The sequence below is a fragment of the Coturnix japonica genome, chromosome 1 (assembly GCF_054131305.1).
Source record: "Coturnix japonica strain WE chromosome 1, WE-NBRP24, whole genome shotgun sequence".
Classification (NCBI taxonomy): domain Eukaryota; kingdom Metazoa; phylum Chordata; class Aves; order Galliformes; family Phasianidae; genus Coturnix; species Coturnix japonica.
The window spans coordinates 37,605,006-37,619,166 of NC_140663.1; the positions used below are offsets into that span (position 1 = coordinate 37,605,006).

A 14,161-nucleotide genomic window follows, 5' to 3' on the forward strand; every position below is an offset into this window, starting at 1 on the left:
ATTTTAATGTAGGCCACAAAATGTGTATGGTCTGTGTCTGTAGAAATACCACAACTGTTGCATCACACAAAAGTTCATCTTGCAAAAATACTTCCATTTTGTGTGTAGCTATGAATAAAGAATATAATGTATACTTAGAATTAGTTACAGGTACAAATTTTGTTTCAGTTACACAGCATGATGCTATGTTTAATAGGAAGGTCTCTGTAAACTTTTTAGAAGTGTACTTAGGAATGACTTTGTTCCATAATACTTCATCAATATGTGAATGCATTTTTTCAGTTTTCTTATTTATAATTTCTTATTCTGTAGGAATGCTAAAGTGAACTTGTAATATTTGTAAGGTCAGAGATCTGCTGTATTCCAATAAGGCTACTTAAGGCTACTTCCAATAATGCATTTAATGTTGACTCACATCTTAATATTTTCCTTTTTTCATAAGTAATGATGTTGTGAATCAGACAAACAATTTATTCTGGTAATATGCAACATTTTTCAAGAAAAACATTAAAATTATTTTAAACTTGAAATCCAATTATTAAAAAAATTATGCCATTCAAGGCTAACTCTAAGAGCAAATTCCTATTCCTATAGATAGTATGTATGTTAGATGATTTTTCAAGGAATCATAGGAGTGCTTATAAGTAATTCGAATATTGTTTTTCACAACTATCATTAAAGAAGGAGAATATGATTTACCTTAAGTTTTATAAATGGTTACAAAGAGAAAATTGAGAATCAAGATTACTAAAATTGACTATGGAAAGTCATTACCCTGAAGCACTTTCATGCTTTTTCTTTTTTCATATGAAGTAAGCTCAGTAATTTTTCAAATTTTGAAAATAACAGATATCTTTTTGTTAAAGATAGAGTTTAATTTTTAAAAATTTGAAAGTTAAATTTGCTGAGAATTTGCTTTGGTATCTGATGGTGTATATTTTGTAATTGAGAAATTAGTAAGGAATATAAAAAGAAAAGAATCTATGTGTTACTAAGGCATAAATTTCTAATTTAACCTACCAATGACCTAGCTTTGTTTGTTCAGATGACAGTTCTAAAAGTGTGCAGAGAATATTCCCTTTTAATACAGTTATTTGCCGCAAGCCCTGACCTCACTGCCTGTCAGGGAGCAGGTCTGAATTGGCCCTTTCTCTGATATCGTGACATTGCTTCTGTTGCCTCGATTGTGACCTCTGATTGCATGATACCCCTGAGAGTTCAATTTAATAAGCGTGACTCCTGACTCTTAGCCAGGTCTGCCTTCTTAGGTTTTGTCAGACCCTGTAGACCAGAGTACAAGCATATGCTAAAACATTGCATAGACTGTCATCATAATGTGCAAGTTGTGTGCACTGTATTCAGCATTCTCTTTCAAAGATATTTCATTGATTGCAAATGGAAATATTACTTGGAATAAATTTTAATAATTTATTTATGTATCATTATAACTGCTCTGTATTTATATATTAGTTATAATATGTATAATATATAATATAGTATATATTTATAATATTTATATATATTATTTATATATTTCTTTGCAAATAGCTACTACTATTTCTCTGTTTTACTAAGCGTGCACGTTATGTATGTGTCATGCTAATTCCTTTCTCTGAAATTTATTTCCCCTATCAGAGCGTTGTATGATTCTATGATTTCCAGTCAGTAATGCATTTGTTTATAGAAATGTTTGAGGCGAATTCCCTTTTTTTGTTGCATAATCAATACAGTTGCACAATGAGACAGTACTGACAAGCACTCTGAGCATAATGAGATGTAATTATTCGGGACAAGTCAGGTGAAAACTGGAGAATCAGACTGGAATTTGGGAGAAGGTAAGTAAAATCAAAACTTTCGAAGTATCATTGAAAATTACTAGATTTTTTTTTATTTTTTTTTTTAATATTTTAGTACCTCACTGTATTCTTCTGTTTTCCTCCTCTTCTAACCAGAATCATGAAGGAGACTGTTCAGAGACTCAGCTGCCTTGAGGATGATGATGCTGTTCAGACACAGCTTCAGTTTTAGTATACCTTGATGCGTTCATTGAAGCAGACTGAAGAAGTTCAAAGATTTGCAAGAAAGTTTCAAGAACTGTGTTACAAGTGGTGGAAGTTTATCTGTTTACTTACGTACATTTTTTGTATTCTCATTCCTATTTCATGTACCTTTTTCTAAAGCCTCTATATCAGTATCTCTATGTACTGTTTCTAATGTACTGTATTTAGGTTTCCAGACAAGAGAAGCACAATTATCTTGATGCAGCAAAAGAATATTTGCTCACTTTTGTGGTTACATTAATGGAATTTCTGTAAATCCATTTTTATATTTCTCCATTTCAATTGTTTTAAAGAATTCTATTTACCTTTCTCCTCAGATACTTTTGCTTTACAATTGGTATCATGTATGAAGAATGAAACCTATGTTAGAATCTTTCTTACAAATTATGTTCCCCAGTACGAGGCATTGTCTTTTTACATTCAGACTTCCTAATGAAATGCTTTTCATTCTTCGTAACAGTGAGCATTACAAATCCTACCTACTTTGGTCAGGTAAATCCTTTTTAATTATTTCACTTTGTCTTGCATTTTGTTTTGCTTTGATTTATGTATCTTTTGTAAGAATTGTTGTGTAAGTTAATATAATTGTAATTATTAAAATTAGTTTGCAAAATTGTGAAACCTTTGATCATCTGTTCCATTATTCTGTAGTAAATTTTACAAGGTTAACTACTGAAGTTCTTTAATATCAAGTATAAGCTCACTCACCTAATTGGCTTTCACTCTTCTTTGGACCCTGTGCTAATTTCAGGTGCTTAGGTAAGTGGATGGCAAGCAAGCAAAATTGAATAACTGACAAAACAATTGATACTTTCACATTTATTAGTTATGGTTGTGTTAACAGTTTTATTAAGTATAAACATGAGGGAAATTTAGCCATTCAGAATCATCATGCTGTTTAACTTATTTATAAGTCATTGAGGTGGAGTTTGGTGAGCAATTTATCACTTTGAAATTTAGAAAGAGACTAATTTGAACACCTACTTTATGTGTGAAATATTACCAATCAAGCTTAGGGACAATGAAGTAGTATTGGATTGGTTGCTTGGGTTGCTTGTTTGTTTCCTCATTAAAAATAATTCAAATAAAGGTCAAAACAAAAGTCACTAATGGAACAGAAAGGAATTTTATTCCTTTTTTTTTTTTTTTTTTTTTTTTTAATTCAGTGAGGTGAATCATTCAAACCTCCTTGTAAAATAGAAAATGATGCCATTGTAACAATAACTGATTCAAAATCAATATAATCAAGTTAAATTCCCATAGGGCCAAATATCTGCAGTGTTTTTTATTTAACTGAAATTATATATACTGTGTTTAAGTTATTGCACTTTTCATGTGTTTACAAGCTGAAAATTTCAATCATGTTAGCAGAGAACTCTGTAAAACGGGTAAACAATTTGAGCCACAACAATTAAGAATTAACCTGGGGCAAGTTTCCAGCAAATTAAGTAGGTTTTTTGTTTTTTTGTTTGTTTTACTTTTCTTTTACCCCTCTACCTGTCCTTTTTTTACAAATGAAATTCTCTTTTATGAATAATCCATGAAACAGAGGAATTTCAGATTGTTTATTTTCTTCCATGATGTATCAACCAATGAAATATAACTTATTAAGAACTGGTATTTGATATCTGTATTTATTTTTTTTCCTTTTAAGTTCCTTGTATTTATAGTTATTTTTAAGGTGAAGATAAATATATAAGAATTTTACCCACTTGGGATTTGCCTCACTTTAGATGTAGAGTCTATCTGAGACTTTTTTTTCCATTCAGTTCAATAAGCATTAAATCAAGCCTTGTTTATACAGTGTTTGACATAATGGCAGACCTGATCTTCAGTGGTACCTCTGGGTTTTGCTAGAAAGTAAATTAAACAGCAGTCTTGGACTTAATCTGTGTAGATTTTCTGTATGTATTTGAGAATGTAAAGTTGTTCTACTGTTATGCATTACTGCTCTGACAAAACTATGAATTGTTGTCATGGTACCTTCATCAAATGCCAAGAGGTATTTTCATTCAGCATCAGAATGTAAGACAGAAGTAGTTTCACCCACATGGAATAAAATAGCTTTAAACTGAAAATGATATGTGTACATAGTAAATAGAGTAGATGACCAATTTATAAGTATTCAGAATTGAACTACATATTCATAGTAGTAAAAGAATTTCGTTCAGTTTTATTTTCAATATTAGTCTGCATTGGTAAGTGCCAGTCATGTATGATACTTGTGAATATCACAAGTGTCAAGGAAAATAAGTTCTTAAAAATAATATTCAGATCACTGTCTGGAGAATATATTTATTATCAAGGATAAACATTATTAAGACATTTTAAAATGTACGTTCCCAAGCTGTGACACGACACTACATATTTTAATTTCCTGCTCATAAAAGTTTTGAGATAATACGGAATAAGTCAGCTTTATTAACTTCATATAGCTCCTGATTGATGCTTTATTTATTTATTTATTAATTCTCAGCAGAGATGCCTTCTTGAGACATAGCAGTCTCCATTTTTTAATTTATTTATTTACTTATTTTTGTGTGTGCATGTGTTTGGACTTTTCTGTCCTTCTCTTCTACTTTTATGTTCTTCAATACAAACAAAGCCTACCTTAATGGTTATCACACTCAATAAAGCTTACTCTTTCTTTGTATTTTTTGCATAATTCATAGCGAGCAATACAGTAGTTACAACCTCCTGCAGAATATGTTAAGGAATTTCTTTTATTTTTAAAGAATTTCTGTGGAAGATCTGATGTCTTAATTCATTTTGGTTGGTTTACTGAATGTAAAGAAAAATATTTATCTTACTTGGGCTCACTACAAAGTGATAATCTTTTGTCACTTGGAAATGCTGTCCCATTAATGAGTAACTGATCAAGTTCTTGTCTACTTCTTGATTGCATGTGCTTAAGAACTGGGAATGTATTAAATGATGTCTATCAAAAGATCTGCTAAAAAAAGTTATAGAATTATTCATTTTCTCTTGTACTATTGCTCCATTTCCATTTTTCAAAGGGAGCATCCATGCTTAGGGAGTTAACAATTACCATAGAATATGAGAAGAACTAGACAGATTTTGGTAATGATAAAGAATGTGAGTTTAGATAGTAACGATAAACGTAATAGGCTCAATCTGATTTCACCTACTTTACTCCTTTTCTCCTAGATAACTAAGCATGGGAATGCTGGACATACCATTTTGTAGTAAAGTTTTACTTTTTAATTTCTTTAATTCTTTAAGGGCCTTGACTATCCAAAGATTTTTTAGTATCTCTTAGCTGTACTCTCAGTTTACTCTTCTGGCAGCCGTGTTGATGAAATTTGCTTATGCTGAAGCTGCTGAAGTGGTTAATACATAGACTACAGAACACTCTGTTCTATACACAGGAATAATGTGAAAGGACAATGTAGAGCTGTAAGGCTTAATAAATACTTCCTGTGAAAGACTTGTAGAAACCTGAGTGGATCTTGAAGAGTGCTGCTTGCAGGAGGCAGAATTTTGCATCAGGAATTTGCCTCCTTATGTGTAGATGGTTAGGATATCACCCCAGTAGTTTTCTTTAGAGCTGCTTTATATTCCTAAGCAGGAATGAACCTAGTTTGGCAAACATGAAACTTAATATATCTGTCCACAAGTGGCGGATTGCCACCGGTAAACTACTGCACTACTTCACTATTTTAAATTTCTTCTTCTATAACTTTTAATTGACCCAGATAAGCTATTCTTACATTATTACAGTTATTATTACAGTCTTAAACTATCTAATCTCAATCTTCTTCCCAATTGGATCTTCAAGTTTTTTCACAAGACTCACTGCCTGAATCAGTTCAGAACAGTTATAAATTAGAAAAAAAAAAGATTAAAATTAGTACTTGCATATGAGAAAGCTTCTGGTATATGCCTCAGATTAAATATTTCTTTAGGCCCATAGATAAGACCAGAAAGATGGTGTAGCTCTTAAGGAATGGCATGAAATGAAACTGATGTTGTTAACAGTGAAATTATAGAAGAAACGAGAGTTGTGTTTAACATAAATGAGGGATTGGGCAAAGTACTGACTGCCCATAAAGTCATGAAAGTTGGATAGATTGGAAGAAACAGTTTAAAGCTATCTTGAAGTCAGTGCCAGGTATGTGAAGCTTATGAAAATATATATATATATATATATATATATATATATATATATATATATATATATCGAAGTGAAATATCCTATGTCCACAAAATGAGTAAAAGATCAAAGCAATTTTATGTAGAACAACATTTTGTAGTTTGTGATATATTTGTATTATCAGACAGCTGTGGTGAAAGATATTAAATAACCAGAAAATACCGAATGAAGAATTGGCATTATTGCAATATAAATAGATTTATCTTTCAGTGAAGTGTCTTAAAAGTGTATCATTGAATGTAAAGTAAGACCTGAATTTGTCGGGGAACAGAAAAAATCAGGAATAACCAGTTAACTATGTATCAATACCGATTGCTGTTAACCTACAGTAGTGGTGCTAGAGAGACAGGAACAAGCAGTGAAGTAGAAAAGAATATTTGTGAAGTCCCAAGTATAAAATTTTGTTTTCCTTGAATTAAGAAGCTGAAATTTGTACATTTTCAGTGGCTTAGAAAACTCAGTGAAATGATTCAGTTTTTGCATGATATAATAAGAGTTCAGAAAGATAACACAGATGGGAGTGGCTGAAATATATTAACTATTGACACAGAAAAAACTAAGCAGGTGAAGTTTTATTAGTGATGTGAATCACCCTGAGATAGATCATAATATTGAAGATAAAAAGTAGGGAAGAAAACAGAGAGAATAAGGGCAGCCAGAAAAAAGAGTAAAACAAACTATAGTCTTAAGGCATTTTACTCATGACTAAGAGTGGCAAATACCTGAATTCCAGGAAGGAAGAATGAATTTGAGGTTGAGGTCAGGAACAGTTGCACAGTGAAAAGGAGATAATTGCAATAGCAGACAAAGAATTTAGAGAGAAGAATATTCACAGAAGGCAGAATGATATAGTAGACCTTATTTTTTATTATAAAGAATCTGAAATACCTGATAAAAAGAGAAAGGTTGCAGAAGTTTTAAGAATAAAAACATTGAGAAATAATTGCTTTTGTTTTTTTTTTTTCCTTTCCTTGTTTTTATAATTTTTGAAGCACATATTCCTATGGGTTGATCCGCATTCCTATATTCAAAACTTCTTGTGTTGTAATTGATAATACATTTGAAAGCATAAAAAAATTTTGCAGACCATCACTTGATTTGGCATTCTTTTAAAAAATATCTGTGTCATCATTTATTCATCTGTGCATTCAAATGCTCCTATAAAAATTCCTCTATATTTCATTCATTCTGGCCCCAGATAGGCAAACTGCTTTATTCAAAGTTATTCAAACGAAAAAGTAAAACTAACCAGTCTTTCTGTGTCACAAATAAGTTTATATGTTTTTAAGGTAGAAATGTGTTTCACTATCTGAAAATTCTGAGTTGTAGATGAAGAAAGATGATCTGGGGATATTATAATTTTAAGTGAAGAGAATTTTGCATCAGTTACTGACGCGTGGTACTACAAACTGTCTGGAAATCTTAGGAATATTGTTAACATATACACTGAATACCTGTGAATAGGCTAAAGACCACTCCAAATATAATTCATTTTTTAAAAAAAACAATATTATAGGCTTTATTATACAACATGTCAAACTTGTTCCAACAAACATGTCAAACTTTCTATGGTAGAAGAAATTCTCATTTCTCCCATGCTGCAGCATATGTTTTGTTATTTGGTCTTTTATTTTTATTTTTTTTTTCTGGTTTGTTAACAATTTTTTCAGGGTTTTCTTTTCCTTGATATCAATATTATCACTTATGTTGTTCTTGCTTTGTGTTCTGAAGCTGTTATACAGACTGTAACAAAAATAATGTTATTTTTGGTTGATCTTAAGTATCAAAACAATGAAATGTTAGATTTTAGGTTCAGTATTTTTAGATTTTTTTAGTAGTGTTTATTAAAAAATAACTTCATGGAAGGCGTGGATTATAAAAATCCTTGGGAAGTGGATGTACAATTTTAATTTTTATTCAGATTAATCTTTTTATAGATTTGGTACACTTTCACACAAATTCATACACATAAGCTCTCAGGATATATATTGCTGAATGGTAATCTGTACCAGAATACTGACTGATAAGAAAAATGTCAATTTCTTAATAGCGCTGACATGAATTTTATACCTAGCTAAGCTACTTAATTCCCTTATTAAGAGAACTATTTCCAGATTGCATATTGAGAAAATTAACTTTGGTCACAGGCTTTTTATATTAAGGGAGGAAAACTTAGAATGCTGAATAAATTCTGAGCCCTTCTTTCACATTGTAGATCTTAGTTTTCTTAGTCTGTAACTTTATTTGCATTGTACTCTGTATGAAACAAGTAAACCCTCTAAACTAAAAGTTTAACCATATATGTTTGAACACAGAGCAGACTTCACACAGTTCTGTTTCAATAAATGTTTATTAATTAAGGCTAGATACTGCATAATCATCTATCTTCTTTTGTATACTGGCTTTCTCTTAACACATTCCTGCAGCAGGGAACATGAGTATGCGTATTCTAAGGCTGTGGAAAACATGCATTTGGAGTACTCGTTAGCTTGATTTGAGTCTCAGACTTCTACTTCCTAACTCATAATTTTGGGGTATGTTTCAGCCTCCTTTTTAAAGCTGATTGCTGCAGCACAAGGTGTCTCAATCTTGAAGACTTGGAAGAAAAAAGTATTAGCTTGAACTTAGGACACTTCACTGGAAATAGTTCATAGATTCTTAGGCCTTCTCCTATAACTAACAAGAGGTTATCCAGATACAGTCTAATTTTAAATATATAAAAAACACACATATTTTAAACTGGACAAGAGTTATGCTGTCTCAGAGTACACTTGGAAAACAAAAAGCATGTCAGACTGAAAGTTACATTTTTCTGGATCCTAAACTTACAGGGTTTTTTTGAGTTAGCATGCTGATTTGGAGACCTAGAAAGCAATCTGTTCTTTTCCCATATGGTTCAGTTCCATGGACATTGTATTTGCCCAGATTATCCTGAGTAAATGCTCTCTACTCAGATGCTCAAATACTTCAGAAAAATGGCAGAAAGTGCCTCTGATTAAGACCTGAGCGTGTAGAATGTGTATAGATTATTAATTGGTAACACCTAAAAATCATTACTGTACTAATGCCAACTGTAAGTCTATTCCAGTGGTAAATTATTACCGTGTGTGTTGTAAAAAAAATCCAAAAGATTGAAAGCTTAGAAATGATAATCTAATGAGTGTACAATACTTTAAATACTTCTGAGATGAATTTGTTTTTTGACAGAGTTTTGCCTTCTTTGATGTGTTCCTTTTTTCTTTGATATTCTAAGAGTTGTCTGGCTTTAACAATTAAAGATTATAGATCTGATCCATTTCAAAGTTGCAGAGTGCTTACAGCTCTTATGAACTTCTGTGGAATTTGTGAGTGTTAGTACTTCTACAAAATCAGGTCCAGGTTTTAAAAAACCCAGAGCCCTAATTTAAGAAAGCTATCAGGCAAATGCATGTTAATGATAATGATACATGAGATTCTCAAACACATGGTGTTCATAAGTGGAATAGGAAAGTGATAATGCTGTGTTTTAGTTCATAGCATAGTATTTTCATAAGAATTATATATAGAGAGGCTGATATTTGACTATGACTGGATACGTTCCAAATTAAAATATATAACAATGTTGTCTGCACTTATTGGGTACTTTTATTTTGATCGCTCTCCCATTTCAACAATATTTCCATAATTCTAGTATGACTGTAAATGTGACCCAATTTTAGTAAGTAAAACTGTGTTTCAAACAGAAGTCAGAAATTCAAACTGAAACTGAGGTGTATTATTAACAATCATTTTTTGGGGGAAAAAAAATGCTAACTCAAAAATACACTTCTTATAAGTTTTGTCACAGCTTATTGTAAGTGCACTGTCTTAACTATCGCTAACTCTCAAACTCAGGCATGAATTTGTAATACCGGTTTTAAATCCCTACATAGATTTCCCTTGTAAAGGAGGAGAAGGATACAAAGGCTTTAGCAAATGCATAATTTATATGCATTAATTATACTAGGAAGACGTAACTCTCCTGAGAAAGGCAGGTAATACTGAACCAAACATTTCTGTAAATTTAGATAAGGAACCTAGACTTAATTACTGTTTAAGCTTATTATTCCTCACTGGAGAATGTGTGCCAGTTTAACAGGAGACTATCTCCAAGACTGCCCTTATGAAGTCACATAAAATGTTTCTTAGTCCTGTTAGAAATCATATTTTTTTTATTATTATTATTTTTGTCTGAAAAGATATAAGCGTACCAGTGTAGGTGCAAACCTGGAATTTACAAGTATTCAAAATGTAAAGGTCAGAAAGCTGTACTCCAGAACTAGGAACACAGAAAATGGATATTGTGAACTTCGGAAAGAAGAAGTGGCTTCTGCTTTATTCAAGGAAGATGACAAAGTCTGTTATTAGAACTATTTTGTATTTTAATACTTGGACACTGTTTGATCTTTTTAGAAAGATGTCATATATTCATTTTTGTAGATTCCGTGACACTCCATCCAAGATTTTAATTTTGTCTTCCTGAGAGAGTATGCAATATCAAGGACATACATTCTTTGTAACAACTAAAGTTTTTTTGTGTTGTTTTTTTTTTCCACCTAATTACGAGGCGATCAATCATTATCAAGACATGACTTCATATTATGAGTAAGGCAGTTCAACAGGTTCAGCCTCAGGAATGGATTGGTTTGAATAAACATTTCCTATACTGATATAAATGGAGAACGCAACCAAATGACAATTTTATTTCAAACTGTGATATAAGAAGTTACAATACTTTGACAATATTTCCTTAAAACTAAAAGATGAAAGCAGTGGCCCCACTGCAGCACCAGATAAAATGGAATTGAGAAACTACAATTTTGTACTCATGCAAAGAAAATTATAATTTTTATTGCTGGAAAAGGATAAAAAATGCTACACATAATGTAGCAACTCTCTCACAAAGGTGTACTTGTGAACAGCCTGTAATTGCAGTTTATATTGTCAAAACATGAATGCCATTTAAGGCTTAAAATAAAGAGTATGAGAAAACCATTCACCTCAGAGGCCGTACTGATCTCCCTCTGCAGGTTCTTCGAACTCTGTCATCTTCTCCCTTTTCATTATGCTTCAAAACATATCTAGTATCTACCAGAATGTTCCCCAGAATGAAAGGGTCATACAGTTTTTTGTTGTAATGTTGCTATATTATTCTCTTTCTCGCATCAAACTATATATATTAATAATGTATGCAGTTTGCTTTGAAATCCAATATCAGAAGATTACATTGAAGTATCACTGAAAGATCAGACATAAAGGGTTGTCATGTCTCAACTCTTAAATTTAACTGTGATATTTAATCTTATGAATTGGTAAAATAGAATTGTAAATAAAAATGAATGTGTATTTTTGAACATAGAGATAGCACATTAAGCAGTGTTCACAGACACTTTGACAAGCAATTTATCTGTAATGTGTTTTTCTATATACCTTTTAGAGTAAAGGAGAATTTTATTTCCCAGTGAAAACAAATTAATTCAGAAGGTGTCTGTTTAATTCTAAAGGAGAACATCAACCAGTTAAATCAAGACTAATTAAAAAAAAATAAATTATTACATATATCTAAACAAATATCTAGTTGAATTCTGCAGTAAAATGTAACATGCCTTTTTTTCTTCGTTAAAGTGCAATATGCTCGTGGTTTTTCTGGAGAATCCTTTACAAGCTCATATTTAAAAATAATAGTGAGAGACAAGAGTGTCTTTTTTTCCTCCCTAGGCAAAAAAGAAGAATTTTATCATCTGGGTACTAGTTTAGATGAGAAACTTCAGAGGAGAAAAGACTTCACATACCAATGGCTTCATACACAGCATTCGGATTATGAAACAGCAAGTTCAGAAAATATGAGGGGGTGAGATCATTGCCTTTAAATTAAATTTTTTATAATTGTAAAATTATTTTATTAAGTGGAACCTAAGTTAACAGTAATGAAACTAACGTGACTATGTAGTTAGCAGAACCCTATTTTTGGGTTCCAACCATGGTACTTTTTAGAAATATTTTAGTCATGGAGTCGATACTTCTTCCACAGTGATGATAAAATGATACACAGAGCCTCATGATAAACTATAAATGTAGGTTTCCTTCTGCAGTGCAGTCAGTCTTGTATTGTAAGTATTATAGGAAGGAGAACGTCATATACCTTGCAACTTTAATGGTATCTATTATGTTTTTACATAATTAGATCAACTGTAACATTACCTATATTGACTGATTCAATTAAGGAAGTAAAACATCCACTTTTTAACCAGATACTGTCTATTAATATTTTGTCATCAAACATAAAACCTTCCTTTACATATTCATGCTGTATATTAATAAACATACTCTGTACTTAGTTTTTGTTATTAAAAAGGTATAATATCGATACAGTTAAAGAAAAGGTTATTTTTTTTCCTATCATTAAGACATAGTAAGTATATGCTGGTCCTAAATATGATATAAGCCACTGATATCTCAGTGAAGTCATTAGTGGACACACTGCATCTCTAATAGAACTAAACAAGATTGTCAGTAGGTAAGCATTTTAACTTTATTTTCATTAAAAAAGGTATTTGATGCTTAATGAAACTGACTATATATTATTATGTTTTATATGGAAAAATATTCCCCTTTTCTAAACTATTGAAGAGTCAAGGAAATGACTCAAGGAATGGAGTAGATATTCTTCAGAAAATATGTCTGTCGTGTTCCATAGTAGTGAGAGTCCAAGCACTTGTCCAAAATATCTGTCATGAAAACACTGGAGCAGAACATATAATGATGTTTGAAATAAGATGTAGAAAGTTATAAAGGATTTTTGTTTGGTTGGTTGGTTCTTAATGTTATTGTGTTACTTCTGCAAATGTGTGCTATACAGTAATCTTTGTGGCATCATTTTTAATATTATGGTTTTCTGCATGTAGCAGAACACTTTAGTGGAACTTCACTGTTAGACTGTTTATAACAGGTGATATATTTGTGCAAGTGAAAACTATTTTATTCTTATAGAAGATGAAAACTGATATAGTTACCATTTATGTCAGTGATGTCAGTGCATGTACATACAGTCATATGTTCTATGTATTGACATCCACATTTTTAAAATTAGTATTTTATGATTGAATAAATAGCAAATTCTTAATTTTAAGACTTGGCATTATTAATTATAATGTTAATTTCTCTGATATTTTAATATGTATTTTAACCATGAAATTACTTTACATGCCATCTTTGCTAATTTGCTAGATCTGATCAGGAATGCTTTTGTGAAAAGATTCTACATAGGTATTTTAATGAACCCATTACAGTGACATTTATTAAAATCTCCATTCTACATTTTTCCTAGCTGTTGTTTTTTCCCTGAGTTGAATCATGGGATCTACAACAATGGACAAATACAACTTGTGGTAAGAACTTGTTTCCATGTGGAATTTTGCTGAATTCAGTTTGGCTTTTGATGGCATTTTCAAATGCATATTTGGTATAAAAACAAACAAGAGCTTTTTTTTTGGTTGAGTATAATTTAATGTTGTCTCAGTTTCACAATCAAGTTAACCATTGATGGAGACCAGAGGAAAAGCTTCAGGCATGGAAACATGTGTGTGTACATAGAATTCTGGTTTCTGGTGAGGTACTGGAACAGTCTGTCTAGAGAATTAATGGATGCCCCATCCCCCGAGGCACTAGAGACCAGGTTGGATGAGACCCCAGAGCAGCCTGACCTAGTGGGTGGCACCTCTACATTCTGCGATTCTTTGATTCTATGATTTAAAGTTTCTAAATCAACACTTAGAATGCTGAATGAAAAATAACGCTGAAAAAAAAATATGGTTCAGCACCAATTATTGACAGAAAACATGTATTTTTGTCAATCAGACAAGCTTAAGTGTTCTTAAATTTTTTTAAGTCTCATATCTTAATCAGTCTA

The 14,161-nt window shown here is 31.5% G+C and overlaps 1 protein-coding gene across 14 annotated transcripts in view; it reads left to right on the forward strand.

Annotated features, from left to right (window-relative positions):
• The window catches only part of LRRIQ1 (leucine rich repeats and IQ motif containing 1), a 90,067-nt gene that overhangs the window by 58,016 nt on the left and 17,890 nt on the right, over positions 1-14,161 (forward strand). For 8 of the 14 annotated variants that reach the window (XR_014942860.1, XM_085537919.1, XM_085537932.1 and 5 more), the window contains 2 exons: positions 11,971-12,103; positions 13,580-13,640. Coding sequence is in view for 11 of the 14 variants with exons in the window: in XM_085537919.1 (XP_085394045.1) it covers positions 11,971-12,103; positions 13,580-13,640 (194 nt within the window). In the remaining 3 variants the exon portion in view is untranslated. Of the gene's footprint in view, positions 1-1,730; positions 1,836-1,952; positions 2,553-3,793; positions 3,796-11,970; positions 12,104-13,579; positions 13,641-14,161 lie in introns of those variants that run through there. The other 6 variants (XM_085537964.1, XM_085537993.1, XM_085537972.1 and 3 more) reach the window with 3 other exon arrangements.